The 17840-nt window shown below is 50.5% G+C and overlaps 2 protein-coding genes across 6 annotated transcripts in view; one reads left to right on the top strand and one right to left on the bottom strand.

The window, feature by feature from the left end:
• Positions 1–9373, bottom strand: part of SBF2 (SET binding factor 2) — a 215209-nt gene extending 205836 nt beyond the window's left edge. For 4 of the 5 annotated variants that reach the window (XM_015864003.2, XM_015864005.2, XM_015864006.2 and 1 more), the window contains exon 1: positions 9194–9373. In XM_015864003.2, coding sequence (XP_015719489.1) covers positions 9194–9248 — 55 coding nt within the window. In that variant the 5' untranslated portion in view covers positions 9249–9373. The remainder of the gene's footprint in view (positions 1–9193) is intronic. The other variant, XM_015864008.1, reaches the window with a different exon arrangement.
• Positions 9374–14728: 5355 nt separating this feature from the next.
• Positions 14729–17559, top strand: ADM (adrenomedullin). Its single transcript, XM_015864002.2, has 4 exons — positions 14729–15052; positions 15615–15725; positions 15995–16132; positions 16571–17559. The coding sequence occupies exons 1-4, from the start codon at positions 14823–14825 to the stop codon at positions 16845–16847; spliced, it is 756 nt and encodes a 251-aa protein (XP_015719488.1). The 5' UTR covers positions 14729–14822; the 3' UTR covers positions 16848–17559.
• Positions 17560–17840: the final 281 nt, after the last annotated feature.

The raw sequence follows: 17840 nt of genomic DNA, 5'->3' as shown, positions 1-17840 counted from the left end.
CCTGCCATGCAGAGCAAGGATTCTCAAGCTACACCAACATGAATCACAGCCCATTACCGAGCTCAAAGAAGATGCCACCAAGACAACACGCAATACTGCTGATTTAATAATTCAATTCCCAAAGCACATTTTTCCACAACCCAATTCAAGACTCTAGAAAGAATCATCATTCTTTTGCATTTACAAGTATCTCTGAAATACTGCGCCAGAATGTCTCATCTTCCTTTGAGCTACCATTTCATCAGGTCCAACATATAAGTCATGCTCTTTAAACAGACCTCTCCAGCCTAGTCAAAGACCTACACAAGTGTAAGATAATGATTTTTTATCTGAAGTGTGTTCCTCAATCCTATGAACATACATTCAGAACTACAAAGCAAACAAAGTGGAACTGTGATCACTGATGCCATCCTTGCATATCATACAATAAGCAGAAAGTGGAGAACTATAACCATTAGAGATGTGAAAGCACCATGTATTCAGTCACTAACAGATAAGCAATAACAAGCGTGTTCTTGGCTCAGTGAGCTGGGATTTAGCTGCCAAATCCCAATCAACACTAATTGGACTGTCCTTGACTTCAGAGTATACCAGAGTATGATGTTATTTCAACACATTCATATAACTGGAATATAAGCTCCAGAACACCAAACAGAAAAATAATAATCTCATCAGTAGAGTTCATCATTAGAAATAATCACTTCCACTCTATAAGCAATGAGCTGCAAGATCTCATGCTAATGGACAAGAGTAAATTAAGAGATGAATCAAAGGAGGGCTTCCTAGTTAGCAGTATATATTTCTAAGACACAACTTTCACTGGTGTTATCAAAGTTGAGACGTGAACCTACTGCCTCTGATCTGAAAATGATTTCCAGAGTGACTCTGGTTTTCCTTCATTTTTTTTTACTTCATAATATCAGTAGGTGGAGAGGTGGTTGGTATTTAAAGTCACGTCAGTGAACTACTACAGCAGAATAATTATCTACACCAGTGTTGTGAGTCAAGACTATTATGCTTGTGAATCTGGAGGAATTAAATGCCACTCTCATTGTCCCCCACTGAAAAATATGCTTGCAGTTATAGAAAGTCAGTGCTTAAACAGTATTTAGGCTTGCATAACAAACAGTTTTTAACAAACACACTGCAAAGTGTCCTTTTGTTACATAACCCACAATGTTAATCCAGGACAGAAAAGGAGAGTTTCTTAAGCGCCATTTAGTCTTGAAATATCTCTAAAGAAAGTTACTTCCTTCAACTGAACCCGCATCCTTATGTTTTAGAGGGAAACAAAGACAACTTACACCATAAACATTCCAGCCAAGATCCAGATTTAAATGGAAAGGTTGAAAATATTATTACTATGGCTACGACGGAGGCAAGACTAATTGACTAAAGAGTTTGAAATACAGGATTAATTAGCAGAGGTTCAAGGGAAAAGTTATACTGAATCGTGTTATTTTATTCTGAAATGTTAGTGAACCCATAAATCAAAATAAGAGTTCATCTTTTTAGTTATGTACTAGAATAAATAGGCTGGATACATTCAGTGAAGAAAGTTCCAACCACGCTGTCTCCTCGCAGGGAACCGGGCAAAACCCCGTCCCCTTCCCGACCTTCCCTCCGGTGCCGCCCCCTCCCCCCATGCCCATTTAAGGCAGTCCACAGAAAAGAAAGAAAAAAACTTGTCTTCTTAACTCCCATTATCCCACGTGATGTTCTGATGTGGAACTGAACACGAAACAAATTGCAAAACCATAACAACTCGGCACCTGGCATGATGGCTGCTGATGGCAACAAAGATGGCAACAAAGATGGCAACAAAGATGGCAACAAAGACGGTAACAAAGACGGTAACAAAGACGGTAACAAAGATGGTAACAAAGATGGTAACAGATATTCAAAAGGTTATTTATGAGGAAAAACTCACCAATACAGATGCCTTCGCTGGGAAATGCTGAGGCAATCTCCACCAGGCAGCAATCTCCAAGAGATGCTGCCTTAGTGGTGGTCAGCCCTTAAATGAGGTCTAGAGGAGGTGGAGTCAAGCTCCACAGCTAAATTACTCTCACCTGTGCTCCCACAGCTGACCCGACACCTGCCTCAGCTGATTGATCAGAGGTTCAGGCTGTGATTACCAATTTCCCATACAGTTGTCATGGAGGGCTATGTGTTTTTTAGGAAAGATCATCTGGTAAGGCAGGGTGGTGGAGTTGCTCTTTATGTGAGAGAGCAGCTAGAATGTATTGAACTCCACCTGGGGCACAGTGATGTAGCACTGGAGAGCTTGTGGGTGAGAATCGAGGAACAGGCTGGTAAGGGTGACATTGCTGTGGGTGTGTACTACAGGCCCCCTGGTCAGGAGGAGGTGGATGAGGCCTTCCATAAGCAACTAGAAGTAGCATCATAATCCCATGCGCTGGTGCTTATGGGGGACATCAGTTAGCCAGATATTTGCTGAATGAGCAGCATGACCAGGCACATACAGTCCAGGCAGTTCTTGCAGTGCATTGAAGACAACTTCCTGATGCAGGGAGTGGAGAAACCAATGAGGGGAGAGCTGTTACTGGACCTGATTCTCACTAACAAGGAAGGACTTGTTAAGGAAGTAAAGGTCAGGAACAGCTTGGGTTGTAGTGACCACGAGATGGTGGAGTTCAAGATCCTGAGTGGAAGAAGCAAAGCAAAAAGTAGGATCGCTACCCTGGACTTTAGGAGAGCAAACTTTGATCTCTTCCAGGACCTACTTGGCGCTATCCTGTGGTCTAGGGCATTAGAAGGTAAGGAGGCCTGTGAGAGCTTGTCAGCATTTAAACAGCTCTTCTTCCACGCTCAGGATCAGTGCATCCCTGCAAGCAAGAAATCAGTAAAAGGTAGCAAGGAGCTCATGCACAAACTCAAAGGGAAGAAGGAGGTCCATGAAATGTGGAAAAAGGGTCTGACCACTTGGGAAGAATATAGAAATGTTGTCAGGGCCTGCAGGGATGCAACGAGGAAGGCTAAAGCCCACCTGGAATTGAATCTGGCAAAAGTGATAAAGGATAATAAAAAAGGCTTTTTTAAGTATGTTAACAGTAAAAGGAAGACTAGGGAGAATGTGGGTCCCCTTCTAAGTGAGGGAGGTGTTCTGGTAACGGGATGCTGAGAAGGCGGAGATACTGAATGCATTCTTTGCTGCTGTCTTCAGTGAAAAAGCTCTCCCTCAGGAATCCCAGGCCCTGGAGGTTAGTGAGGGGAAAAGTTCCCTTTAGTCAGGGAAGAGGTGGTCCGTGAGCTCCTAGGTGACACTGAGTTCCATAAATCCATGGGGCCTGATGGGTTGCATCCACAGGTGCTGAGGGAGCTGGCGGAAGTGATTGCTGAACCGCTCTCTCCATCATCTTAGAGAGGTCTTGGAGAATGGGGGAGGTCCCTGAAGACTGGAGGATAGCCAGTGTCACACTCATCTTCAAAAGGGCAAGAAGGAAAATCTGGGTAATCACAGGCCAGTCAGCCTCACCTCTGTCCCTGGAAAGGCAATGGAACAGCTTGTGCTGGATGCCACCTCCAGACAATTGGAAGAAAAGGAGGTTATCAGGAATAGTCAGCACGGGGAGGTCATGCTCAACCAACCTGGTAACCTTCTGTGACATTGTCACTGGCTGGGTGGATGGGGGGAAAGCAGTGGATGTAGTCTATCTTGATTTCAGCAAGGCATTTGATACTGTCTCCCACGACATCCCTATGTCAAAGCTGAGGAAGTGTGGGATAGATAAGTGGACAGTGAGGTGGGTTGAGAACTGGCTGACTGGCAGAGGAAGTTGGGAGGATTGGCTGACACACCTGAAGGCTGTGCTGCCATTCAGCGAGGCCTGGACAGGCTGGAGGGCTGGGCAGTAAGAAACCAGATGAGGTTTAACAAAAGCAAGTGTAGAGTCTTGCACCTGGGTAGAAATAATTGCATGCACCAGTACAGGTTGGGGAAAGACCTGCTGGAGAGGAGCACTGCTGAGAGGGACCTGGCATCCTGGTGGACAACAGTGTGCTCTCATGGCCAAAAAACCAATGGCATACTGGGGTGCATTAAAAAGAGTGTGGCCAGCAGGTTGAGGGAGGTGATCCTCACCCTCTACTCTGCCCCAGTAAGTCCTCATCTGGAATACTGTGTCCAGTTCTGGGCTCCCCAGTACGAAAAAGACAGGGATCTCTTGGAAAGAGTTCAATGGAGGGCCACTAAGATGGTGAAGGGCCTGGAGCATCTTCCCTGTGAAGAAAGGCTAAGTGAACTGGGTCTGTTTAGCCTTGAGAAAAGAAGGCTGAGAGGGGACCTGATCCAGGTCTACAAATATCTGAGGTGTGGGGAGCAAAGCAGTAAGGCCAGACTCTTTCCAGCAGTGTGTGGAGACAGGACAAGGGGAAACAGAAAGTGAAGCATAGGAAGTTCCACACAAATGTGCACAAGAACTTCTTTACAGTAATTCTGTAATGGGAAAGTGATTTTCTCATTGTATTTCATTATAGTGTAGTGTAGTCTGTAGTACTAAAAGAATAACCCCAAGCAAAAACAAAGACAAGATAGAGTTTCTTACTCTAGAGCAACTAATTTGCTTATGAAATGTTTAGAGCACTCACATCTACCCTTCTTCATTCATACCCAACTACAGTAATCTACCAACACAAAGACACATACATATTTGCAAGCACACTTGATGCTTCCCTGAAGTACAATTACAATAATTTGTGTGCCTCAGAATGGAAGAACCTAGTTTGTAGGGTCCTTTCTCACTTAGAGATTGGTATGTTCAGATCAATATTGCACTTGAACCAAATTAAGTCTCAACACAGGTAAGAAAGCCACTGATGCCCTTGTTTTTCTACTTTTTCTATTTTACAAAGACTGCATAACAAGACCCCAAGAAATCACCCACTCCTTCCATATGCACTAGCCCAACTGTGAATATACAATACCCCAAAAAATCTTAACATATTATTATGAAAGGAATATTCCTTCATGGGGAAAATCTGCCTATAGGGATAAAAAAAAAACACCAAATCCGATGACTCTGTTAAGGGATCAGTAACCACTTGGCTACTTTCAAAATCCACTAAGATAGACCACACAAAAACAAGAAATGCTTCCCTGAAAAGTTGATAAAGATTAAAGCAGGAACAACCACAACAGCACCTACTCATTATATCAGCATTTATCAGTTATGACAACAGTCAAATAAAACTGCTATGCTTTTACAAGCCTCACACCTTCTGTCATACACACTACAACTACGTACAGCAAGGACAAAAAGCAGCAGGCTCTCTTCCTACAGTAGCCAAGTCTCACAGAAAACATTTTCTCCCTCTCTCATAGAATTTCACAGTTAACTGCTGAGTACACAACAGCTTCCTACATCAAAACCATTATGGGTGTGCAGGCAGAATAAACAAATTCAGTATTTAGTTCCCTCTACTTTAACTTAACCTTCCAGATCCTGAGCAAAGAAGATAAAACACTGACTCTTTTACCTTTTTGATGTAGCACCGTATGTAAACTCAAGCGATAAATTTATGGCTGTGGTTTTTACCAGCAAAAACAGGACCAAGCAAAACAGAAAGTTATTTTCTCATGCCCTTCTGCAGTCCCTGCAAAGATCTGTATTCTTCCTAAATCCCATCCACAGTCTGTTACGCAAACACATTAATCGGGAATATCTGGTGAAACGCGTCAAACACACTTCAAACTACGTGGAAAATGGATATATGGTCATATCTTCCAGATTTTGTCTTGCTTTTAATCCAGAGCTGACATTTTTTAGCACCTCTCTTCCCTTCAAAGAGCCTTCTGTAAACGCCTTCAGTATCAAGTTACATAACAGCTTTATATTGCGCAGATACTTTGGAGACAAATGTCATTATCTACCCTAGCAAAGGTTCAGGTGAATGCAAAATAAACACAGTAAAGCAATCGACCTCAGTGCATCATTGAAAACCCTCACAGCACCACTGTTAAAAAACAGCAGGAAAGATGTACTAAATCCAGTTTCTCCAGCTCTGTCAAGACACTGACCACAAAACTGCAATAGGAGCTACTGGCATCACAGTTCTTCACAGTGGTTGAAAATGCATTCTTAAAATACATAGCAGCAACTGGCTTATTTTCATGGTGAAACATGCAAAGCAGTTTTTAAATGGGAACATGGTCAACTGTGTCTGAAATAGATAAAAACCTAGATGAATTAGATCACCTTTCCTGGAAAAGATTTGTCTTTAACTTCCGATGCGCCTGGAAGTCTACTGACTCTTGGGTGGTAGATGGCAATGCTCATTCTGCACTTGAGCTGAATCTCTGTGCATCATGACAGACCTGAATGACCTGCCTGTGGCCCGACCTGCTCTAAGGCAACCGCTGCTTCTTCCAAAGTAAGAAAACTGAGGCACCTGACCATCAGCTTCATGCTCAGGGTTCTAGGACAATTCAAGTCGATGGGAATTCAGGCTGATCTACACTCGTCCTTTATGCTGACCCTGCACATCTTGATACCTTAGTGAGCCAACTTAGTTATATAAATAAATAAATTTTAAATAGACGAATAACCCAGAGGTGATGGGAGGGAAAAAAAACAGGTAAAATATTCAGCAAAACAGCTCTTTTTTATGGGTCATCCTAAAGCACATCATCAGAAGGTCCAACAGTGTTAACACAAATGAGAGTAAGATTTAACACAACAGAGATGGCAACACTAGGGCTGCAGTAATAACAATATACATGGATGCAGAGGATAATAGAAACGAAGTTCAGAATGTCTGAGACGTGGATCCTCACAGGATACTGCTTTCACTTTATCTGAAGAAAGAAAGTATTCTTTTATTGTTTTGGATAAGAACTGTTAACATCAAAATCAAAGTTCTCCTACAATAGGAAAACATAGAAACCTGCTCCTAAACTGCACGAGATATTTAAATATTTCTGAATAAAGCTAGGTAATCTATACAAGGAAGTGGTATTCCTTCACTGCATTTTCAGTACACTGTAGATACTGGCAGATGTAAATAAGTCAATTTAGTCCACATGAAGTTAGAACGACAGACAGCAGGGGAAGGAGAGCTTTTTTGGCACAGTAGTTGTTAATATAAACATCCTTCCTTATTAACTTCAAATGCATGTTATTCAAACTGCTGCTGCCATACAGGTTGAAGAAGAGAGAAGGATTTTTGTTTGCTTGCTTACACAAAGACACTCCCGAGATTATCCCTGAGAAACAGTATAAAGTGTAATAATTCTCAACATTCAAATCGAATGTATTTAAACCAGTCCAGAACACTGAAGAAGATACGAGGGGAGGAAAGAAAACAAAAACAAAACTTCAGAGCTTCGTAGGTAATAAGTACAGAATCCTTGAAACGTTTCCCTCTGCTTCTTCATGAAGAAGGACGCGTAAACACATCAATTAACATGCATTCACAAGAAAAAGAAAGGTCAGTACTCCATGTATTATGGGACTGCATGTGGGGGTAAAGGAATCTGGGAAACAATGCATGCCCAGTCTCCAACAGAATGTTGTTTCTTCAAACAATTTTAGTACAAAGCACTACAGTAACAAGAAGTAATCTAAATAACGAGGTCTAAATCGGTACTTTCTAAGCATGAACTTTTAAAATTAAGAATCTGGAGTTCTGTTCAGATATGTACAACTGCATTCAAAGGAGTAATTTACTAAACTTAATGAAACAATTTATGCACAGCTAAACACATGCTTAAATGCCACAGATGAAAACATTTCACAAACATAAAGCTTTCCAGTGTCATCTGCAACTTCGTATCACATAGTGGCTTCGACAGAGCAGTCATAATCTCTGGAAGGCAGCTTGCTTTGTCTCCAATTTATAATCTCCCTTGGATTTTTTAGCTGTTTGTTTTGACTCGGGCTCTCTATTACTGCAGGGGACAATGTTGCAAAATGGTCCCAGCTGAAGAGCAGACAATCTTTATTAACAAAGCATTCTTCATATCAAATCTTTCGTGATTTCGCTTCTGCGGCTCAGACAAGTTTATCCCCAAAGTGAGCAGCGAGGGAACCACGTCACAATTGAAGGAAGAATAATACTGGCCCAGTACAGCCCAGGAAAACCTTGGTGGAATTTTGCAAGCTCCTGCATCTTTAAGGACAACTACCACACTTTCTCTAGATGTTATCTTTCCTCAAAGATAAGGAGATCTTACTCTAATAATTGATTATCTGCTCCTCCACAGTGAACGAACGCAGAGTGTAACTGCTACTTCAGAGAATCACTCAGAATAACCAACTTGTGCTGTTTGTTTGATGCACAGACAAATAAAATAAAGGACATTGAACCCTTTAAAATGCTGTTTTATTGATGCTGTACATTCAAAGGATCTCTTGAAGCACCCAGCTCACAGATGAACCAGCTGACAATTAGACCATATGCAAACCGGTTTATATACCCAACTTGAGGTGTCAAAATAGGATGCTATCATAACACGAGCTCACACAACAAAGCCTTCTCCCTTTACCCACAGAACGATAACAGTCGGCACCCACTTTCCTTTCATCAAAGCAAGTAAAAACCACAACGATTTTTTAAGAGCAGCACCCATTCCTAAAGAGCGCACAGAATGCCACAGCACTTCCCGAGGTTGGGGAAGGCCCATCTCTACTACTGATAGCAGCACGCCCAGTAACACGTGGCGAAAAGCCCGGCCGGCACCGTGCCTCGGAGGCCGCGTTTACACACGCGGTATCGCTGGGCACAACGCAGGCCGGGCTGCAGCAGCAGTGCGGGCCGCTGCCCTGCAGGGAGGCGGGTCGGGCCGCAGCCCGGCGCTGGGGGCAGGGGCCGCAGTTCCGCGGGGCACCTCGCACGTTCCCCGCTCTCCCGATGGAGCCCCCGCCAACGCCGACGGGGCGAGGCCGCAGCGCTGTGCTCGGCCAGGTGTGCAGCAACGCGGCCCCTTCCCGCCGGCAGAAGCGCGCTCCGGGGAACGGCCCCTCCGCTCTCCCGGGCCGCTCCGCCCCGCCGAGGGCCGCCGACCCGTCCCGCGCCCCCTCGGAGCGCAGAGCCCCCGCGGGGCGAGACGAGTCTCCTCCTCCCGCGGCCCGACCGGAGGCGGAGAGGGGGCCGGGGCCGGGCCGGGCAGGAGCGAGGGGAGGGGGGAAGAGGCCAGGCACCGCGGAGCGGCCCCGCGCGCAGCCACACCTACCTGTCTTGTCGTGGTCGTAGCCCACCACGATGAAGTAGTCGGCCAGCCTGGCCATGGCTGCGAGGGGCGCGGCTCGGCCCTCACCTCCCGTGCAGCGGCGGCGGCTCCCGGGCGGCTCAGCATCCTCCGCCGCGCGCCCGCCAAAGAACAAGCGGCACCACCTCGGCCATGTTGGAGGCGCGGCGCCTTGTGCGCCTGCGCAACGCCCAGCCGCTGCGCCGTGACCCCGCCGGGCTGGGCGTGGGCTGCGGGTACAGGCTGCGGGCTGCGGGCGGGTACGGGCCGCGCTGCTCCGGGACTAGCGAGGGGCGAGCGGCCGCCGGCTGAGGGCTGCAGCTGGACGCGATGCCAACGAGCCCTGGAACGAGGCGCCTCGCGCCCGACCCTCGTGCCCGAGCTACGCCGCGTTACCCAGAGCCGGGCGGGTCGGGCTGGCGGCGCACTGTGCCCCCGAGTGCTGCCCCAAACACAGGCGGAGCGCAGCGGTTCGTGTCCCGGCCCGGCCCGCGCCGCCGCTCCCGAGGGGCCGCTCCTGAGAGGAGCCGAGGGCGGGGTCGTGGCCCCGCATCTCCCGTGCGGGGATAAACCCGGCGGCGAGCGCTGCCCCGGGGATGCGGGCTCGCGTTTCCAGGAGGTTCCTGTTTACGTCCCGCCCGGGATGCGCGGAACGTGGCGAACGTCCCAGCGGTCCGGAGCTGCCGGGCCGCCGGGCGGGGATAAAGCGAGCCCCGAGCGGGCGCTCACGCCGTGCCCCGCCGCTGCCCGGCCTCCAGCCCGCACTGCCCGCAATGCCCGGCGGTGCGTCGAGCGCTCGGAGGATGCCGTACTTCTATTTATGTCTCACAGACGAGGCCGGTGCCGTTTGGACTCGCTGTCGAAAGCCCGGCAGGCCGCCTTGTCTCAGAGATGATAAACGGGTGTCCGTCAGCACGAACTGGCAGAGAGCCTGCCAACACGATACGATAAGGTCCCACGTATGTCCTGTTTGACAGCGCAGAGAGAACAAACAACTCAAAGGACGTCGGTTCAACTACAGCGAGGAGCTGCAGCAGCCGCAGTGCACGTGGAAATGCAGCAAGTTCATGGAGTTTGCTCCTGGCCATCCTCCATCCCGCAGGGTCCAGGAAATAGTCACTAGCGGTGTCACGGAGATGTGTGTTTGTCTCAAGCATGCAATAAGTACACACACCTCCTATGTAGCCAAGACACCACATCAGTGCAACACCTTGTTGATAACCCAGCCACAAATCGGTCAGGAAGCCTTGAGAATCATCGATGCTTTTGCTTGTGCCTCTTCAGAGAATGGTCCTGGAGAACTCAGCTTCACAGCTCAGTGTTCTTCAGTCAGATGCCAACATAGAAAGACTTACACCTAATAAAAGTGTCTGTTGGCATTGGGAGTAAATGTGAAACAAAACATAAAATATGTAATGGAAACAATGAAAATATTTTTCGAGATGCATACAATGGAGTCAGTCAATTCCTCAACTTGACAGGAGCTGGAGGGATTCCCTTTCTTGAGTTACACATTGACTTTTTGGATCAGGATCCTGAAGTAACGACTGAAAGTCCCAGAGCTGCTTTCAAAACACTGAGGCTTTTTTGAGGTAGCAAAAAAGGACCGCAAATGTTCATGAAGCTACACATTACTTATGAAGTGGAACAAGGATAAGGCTCAGTATCACGGGGGTGGATGCTGCAGCTGCTCAACAGCATGAAGCCAGGGCATGCAGCAGCTTAGGATAACATTGTACGTAGCTAAACCTGGAGGGACAGTTCAGAGATGCTAAGAAATTATCTAATTTGGAGCTCAAACAGGACCCTAGGGTTATCATATCTGCACCCATAGGAAAGTTCAACATGTAGCAACAAATCACAGTACTTAAGTCTCACTTCTGTTTTAAGCCAGCCTCTGGCAGGAGAATATCACCTAACACTTTTCCCAGAGGACTAACAAATTCTAAATGAAGAAGCATCGCTTGCTGAATCCCCAGCTGAATCCCCAGCACTCCTAGCACCCACTGGACAGTCTTGCTCTTTCTTCAGCCTTGACCAATACAACCAAAGTCTGGTCAGTCTGTAAAGCATGTCCCAAGAAGAGGCACATTGCTACTGAGGTGCTGGTGACAGGAAGGGCACTGTTCTGGCTCTGAGCACAGCTGTTTGGCTGTGTACCTGCCTGGACTCCAATAGGATTCAGTCATCTGTAGTTTACTTCCTTAATTTCCCTTTGGTAGAGAGCAATCTAATACTCCTATAGGACAAATGAGGAAGTGAAACAGACATTGTTTGTTCACCTAAAGTCTAAAACAAAGCAAACTGAACTTTTATCCAGATCAGTAAAAAACAAAATCCCCTGCGTTCCAGCAGAGTAGGCTGGCTCCTACCAGGCTATGAAAGTGGCTCCCAGAGCAGCTTCTGAGTGTAGACACCAAGGCCTAGGTGCCCAGAAGGACCCAGTAAGCAGCTGAATTATTTGTCCTTGGGGAGGAATGATGAGGCAGTAGCACCCCAGCAAACAGAAAGCACACAAGTGATGATGTTGCACCAAAAAAATGTGAAGGTTCACAGTACTTTGTACAGTCAGCTCCTTCAGGAAACACAAAGGTCACATGCAGCCTGCAGTCCCTTCATCCAGTGTCACCCAACAGTTTTCTGGCACCTCTTGCCAGAACAGGAAAGCAGCCGTGACCCAGAGCAGCTCTCCCATATCAATATGCATCCCACTCTCATTTAGAAGGCTCTGTTTGCTGTTGGTTCAAACCTATAAGGCTCACTGAAAGCATCACGTCTCCAGTCTGACTATTGGAGATGGAATTGTCCCTTGGCACAGGTAAAGCTGACTAAGGTGCCCTAAGGTGCACCATCACCAAGGCCTTTTTGTGTGTGGAACATGACTGGTTTTTACACCTTTCATAGCATGCCATTCTTCTGTTAGTATCATCTTTGTGCTCATCTCATACAGCCTGAGGTACAATCAAGTACAGTCATACTCACTGCACATGAATTCAGTAAAGTTTGAATCAACCTTTGCTGAAACACACAAAAGCACTCCCGCTGCCTTCAAGTAACTTTTTTTTCCTTCTGTAATCAGCAGAGAGTATTTGTCTCAAACTGATTCCCAGCTGATGCCCACAGATTTCAGACCTTTCCTTTTTGAACAAAACATAGCATGAATAAAACACTGTACAAAAGAGCAAGTGATCTTCAAAACCTGCTTAGAGAAGCAGCTACGTGCTGTAAAGTCCCATAGCTGGACTGGGGTACCTGGGGTACGGGAACCTTGGGGGTTGGAACTTCATGATCCTTGAGGTCCCTTCCAACCCAGGTCATTCTGTGATTCTGTACCTATGGCAATACTGAGAGGATGAAAGACGTGCCCAAGCTAATCAGTTAACAAGCCCATGTGCAGGGTGTCTCTCCAGGCCAGCTTCTCCATGAGGCGGCATCTGGAGGAGAGCCGACCCTTCTGAGAAAAGCCGGGTCTTGCTGCACTGTGTGCCATTGCCTCAGGACAGTCTTCTGCAAAAAATATTTCCACGCACCATGCTGTGAGAGTTGTTTTTTAATGTAAATAAATATATATAAATATAAGTTATTTTTTTCAAAGCAGACCCTGCTGCTGCCTCGCAGCACAAATTCAGTGCCTATTGCTCATTGTGTAGGACTGTGAGGGCTTAGGAAGGACAAAATGAGCATCGGAAAGGACGTGGTTTGTGTTAGCTCTGAAACCGGCTGTACCTGCCGAAGCTCTCGCACAAATCTCATAGGCAAAAAAATCGCCTCTTGCCTCATTCTGTGCCGACGTTTGCCACCATGAGAGGTTGTATGAGCTGACTTTGTGTCACTACACTGGTATTGTAATCGGCATGGCACTCACACGTGACTTGGATTACTGTTATTCCTAAACCAAGCAGCATTCTTTCAGCACTGTTTGCCTAAGAGTATACAAAATGCAATTCCCTTTTGGCCAAGGACTTTAATGAGGGATTTTCCAGCGTTTGGGGAAGCGTGTGGCTTTTTACTGGAACAGGAGATTTAAACTGAATCTAAGCAATGCCCGTGACACGAAATCCTGCCTTATCTTCACAGGAGTTAGATTCAGTTTCGAATTCTGCCGGCCGGGGACACGTTTGTACTCTGGATCCTAAGCTGCCTCACGAGCTCTCTAAGAGCAGTCACCGCGATGTTGTCACGACGCGCGGCTCTGCCGGTGTCACCGTCCCTTTCTCGAGCACCTATTTTCCCCCGTTCCTCCCCCGGAGGAAGGAGCGCAGCCTCTCGTTCAGCGCAGTTCTGCTTCGCAGCGCGACCCGGGGGCAGGCAGCGCGACGGCGCCTCGGCGGGGACGGGGCAGAGCCCGAGGTAGTCCGGCTCTCGCCGTTCGCGTTGCCCGCTGGGCAGGTGCGCCGAGGAGCCGGCTCCGGGCTCGCCCAGCGGGCGCCTTATGGCCGCGGGGATCGGGGCGGCCCGGCGGGGCTGCGAGGAGGGCGGCGCAGCGAAGGGCGAGCAGCTGCCCCGCACGGGCAGGGCAGGCGGCACCTCGACCGTGCTCGGGAACGGTTCCGTCATCCCTTCGCGCATACCTGTCCGGGGCGTAGCACGGACCGCGGCTATCTGGGAAGGCAGAGTCGAGAGGGCAGCCTCAGCCGACCTCTGAAACGCTTCGCTCGCGGTGAGATGCGAGAGAAACGCCCGCCGCTCTCCAGCCGGTCCCCCGCCCCAGGCGCTCCGCTGCTCGGCCGCCGTCGGGGCGCAGCTGCCGGGGGCATTTCCCTCGGAGCGCCGAGCCGAAACGCCGCAACGCGGAGGAGGAAGCGGCACGGCTGGGGCAGCCCTGAGAGGGCACGGCTCTGCGCGGACGGAGCAAGGTGCAAAGGTGATAGAGGCCGGGGGAAAAAGAGTCTGAGCGCTGCACGGCCGGGAGGGTGTTGCTAGAGACCCCGAGCCTGCAAATATTTGCGTCCCGGATTAGCTGTGCAGCGGTGCAGTCGGGCAGGTCACATCTACAGAGGTCCGCAGGCTGAGGACCCGAACGCGCTCGCACGCGTGACGCCCCCACGACCAAAGCGAGCCGCTCCCTTCGGAACGAGGCGCAGAAGGGCTCTCTCGCCCCCCATGTTCCAAAGCCACTCAGTCTGTGATGTGTCTGAATTGGCCAAGTACATAAGTACAATTTTATTAGATGAAAAATGCACCACGTTGAGTCATAAATATTAACGACGCCGGATTTGTCACCTCTGTACTTGTGTAAAGAAGGCTGACATTCATTGCAGTCGCTCGGTAAAACTGGCGTTGTCCAAATATGGATTGCCTCGCTATCTGATGGATGTGGAAGGACCTTGACACGGACCGGCTCTGGTCCCTCACCCCTTCCCCCGGCCGGAGTTAACGTGCTCACAATGAGGACCTGCATGGACGTGCAGGCGGCGTTCTGCAGCGGCAGCTGAAGGCACGTCCCCGGTCAAGCAGAGCGGGGGGCTTATCTGTAGCGCAAGGTATGCCACGGCTCCGAACCCACAGCTGCAAGCTGGCGTTAGCAACAAAATACCCACGGGGCCGTTGAAGACGATTTCCAACAATCCTCTTATTTTTACCCTCAGATGGGTCGCCCCCATCCCATGGTGAAATGCCGGGGGGGGGATGGGGAGGGGTAAGTGTCAAAGCGGAGTCGCCCGGGCGGGCACGCCGAGGTCCTCCCACTTCCCCCCGGCACTCTATAAAAGGGCGCGGAGCAGCGCAGCCCGGCAGTGGTTACTTCACACACACAAAGAAGGAGTTCTCGCTCCTCAGGAAACTGTGCAACTTCGGATCGCTACTACGAGAGCATTTGGCTCAGTGGATTATCCTCACTGCCAGGTAAGCACCTTTTTATTAAGAAGGAAAAAAAAAAAAAAAAAAGAGGGAGGTGGAGAGGAACTGCAAATCTCCAGAACTGGGCTGCGTGGAAGCTGGCAGTTGCGCTGCAGAGCCCTGCACTGGCTCTCACAGCGGGAGATCCGCAGCTCGCCGCTCTGCGTGCGGGGGGCGATGAGAGCCGGGGGTGCCCGCCTGGCAGCGCGGCACTTGTCGGAGCTGCGGCACGGTGCGCCCCAGGCGGCCCCTGCTCTCGTGCGCTCGCTTAATCCCGATGCGAGCCGCTGGGGGTACTGCGGCCGTCCTGCTGGTATTCGGCCGCCACTGCAAGCACGGCTTGCGGCGAACGTGTGTTTTGGAGCACAAGTTATTTACTCTGTGCAAAGTTGCTGAGCAAATACTCGCTTTGGGTTCAGAGCGCACGCGAAGCTCGCGGCAGCCTGGGGGCTCCTCCTGAGGGAGGAAGCGCTATAGAGCCACCGGGGAAGGGGAAAAGAAATAAATAAAAAGGACAGATGTGACTTGTAGCAGCAGCATGCTTATCATTCTCTTCTCATTCCACCAGGAATTCAGCGAGAATGAAACTGGTTCACGTAGCTCTACTCTATCTCGGCTCCGCGACTTTCTTCGGGGTTGATGCTGCGAGGGTGGACGTAGCCACAGAGTTCAAACGAAAGTGAGTATAGGAGTGCAACCCCCGCCCGCCCCGAGTTTACGAGCCCCGCGCCGGGTCCGGCAGCCACCGGAGGAAGGGAATTGTGCCCCGCGGGAATGGCACGGATCCTAAAACGCCCCGTACTCCTTCGGGAAACGAGCCCCCCCCGCCTTCCCCAGATGTCAAAATCTCGGCGCTGGCAGATTATCGCCCCTCGAATGTATTTGGTTTGGCTTCCGCCCCGCAAGCTTGCGCTAACAGACTGTCCCCTTCCCTCGCGCTCCTCGCAGATGGACGAGCTGGGTACTGAGCCGGGCCAAGCGGGACGTGAGGCCTCCGAGCGCGCCCCGAGGGCTGGGAGCGGCCACCGACGTGCAGGCGCTCGTACGGACCCAGGACGTGAAGGATCCCCGCGTCTCGCAGCCCAGGTAACTAACAGCCCCGCTGCGCTCGGGGCGGGGCAGAGTCCGGATCCGCGGGGTCGGGGCTCCCTCACTCCGCGCGTCCCGGACGGGTCCCGCAGGGATCGCGCGGCTCTGGGAGCCGCCTCCCACCTCCCTTTCTCCGCGCCCCGAGCTGGCGGGAGATAGCGGCGCCTTTACTGCGAAACTCAAATATAAATAGTAACTCGAGCCCTGGCTCCGCAGATAAAGTAACAGCCCTCCGGCGGCGGGGCCTCTCCCTTTCGGCGGCGGGCTCCGCTCCGCTTCGCGCCCGTGTCCCACCGCCCGGCGGAGGGCAGAGCCGGGGCCGCACCGTCGGGGCGGTCCTTCCTCCGCCCGGGTCTCCCCGCGCTCCCCGCCCCGCGCTTCTCTCGTCTCCGGCCCCACCGTCTCACACCCCGTGTCTCTCTTTCTCCCTCGCAGCGGCCGGGAGGATGCTCACATCCGTGTCAAGCGCTACCGCCAGAGCGTTAACAGCTACCCCCACCTCCCCACCTTCCGCATGGGGTGCCGCTTCGGGACGTGCACGGTGCAGAAGCTGGCCCATCAGCTCTACCAGCTGACCGACAAAGTGAAAGACGGCGCCGCCCCCGTCAACAAGATCAGCCCGCAGGGCTACGGCCGCCGCCGGCGCTCCCTGCCCGACGCTTTCCTCCGGATCGTGCGGGCGGAGCCCCGCGCCCCCGTCCTCGGCGTGTGAGCGCCCGCAGAGGCCGCCTCGGGCGGACGGACTGAGACCGAGCCGGGAGCCCCCGCGGCCCGCTCGGCCGGGACCCCGCGGACAGACGGACGGAGCGGGGAAGCTGTGAAGGTGGCGGCCGCGGAGCCGCTCCCCGCCCCGGGCGAGGCGCCGCCGGAGGCGCCGCTCCCCGCGCCGGGCCCGACGCTGCACCCGGGGCCGGGCCTCCATCGCCGGCGGAGCGTCCCGGCCCCTCCATCCCGGGAGAGCCGCTCAGGGCACCCCGCGGCCCACACCTGCTCTACACTCTGCGCTCTGCGCAGCCGGCAGGGAATCGGACACTGAGCAGTCCCTGAGGGGACCGCGATATACTTGAACAGAGAGGAAAAGTGCAATCGTACGTGGATTTCGTTAATTATAAGTGCGGCGTGCGTGGATCATGAGATACGTATTGGTATTTAAGATTGTTCTGTGTCGTGTAATGTTTGTATCTTTTTTGGGGAAATATATTTTATTTTTATACGTTTTATATATATATATATATATATTGCATATGGGCATTTTAAAACATTGTATCCCCTCTATTTTTCATATCGTGAATGTCAAATGTCGTTAAACTCTTTTTCCATACCTTTTTTATCTTGCATTCCAGATTGGTGAAAGATGTAGAGAATGTATCAACTGTTCTCCATGGGTAATATGTGAAATAAAGTAAACACCATTACATAAACCACTTCTGTTGTCTTTAGTGGGGGCAGAGGGTCAGATGGAAGGCTTCTTACTTTCTTCAGCCCTATCCTTACTAACCTTGCATGGCCATTCTGCAATAGCCTAAACCCTGCTGGCTTAGAGGCTCCTTATCTCAGGGCGAGTAGATTCACAAGCAGGCGTGCATCTTAAATCCTGGGGCAGAGCTGCTCAGAAAGCACCAAGGCCTTCTCTTAGCCCTGTGTTCCAGGCAGGGCTGAGACATGTCACGGCTTGGATTGATCGCACAAGTTTATTTTCTGCCCT

This window comes from Coturnix japonica, chromosome 5 (assembly GCF_001577835.2).
Source record: "Coturnix japonica isolate 7356 chromosome 5, Coturnix japonica 2.1, whole genome shotgun sequence".
NCBI classification, from domain to species: Eukaryota; Metazoa; Chordata; class Aves; order Galliformes; family Phasianidae; genus Coturnix; species Coturnix japonica.
The sequence above is the reverse complement of the archived record's forward strand: the minus strand, read 5'-3'. Positions and strand labels throughout refer to the sequence as shown.

Coding starts and splice junctions, on each gene's coding strand:
- ADM (XM_015864002.2), top strand. CDS start 14,823: ATGCCGGGGGGGGGATGGGGAGGGGTAAGTGTCAAAGCGGAGTCGCCC. Junction 15,053..15,614: donor TGGATTATCCTCACTGCCAG/GTAAGCACCTTT, acceptor TCATTCCACCAG/GAATTCAGCGAGAATGAAAC. Junction 15,726..15,994: donor GCCACAGAGTTCAAACGAAA/GTGAGTATAGGA, acceptor CGCTCCTCGCAG/ATGGACGAGCTGGGTACTGA.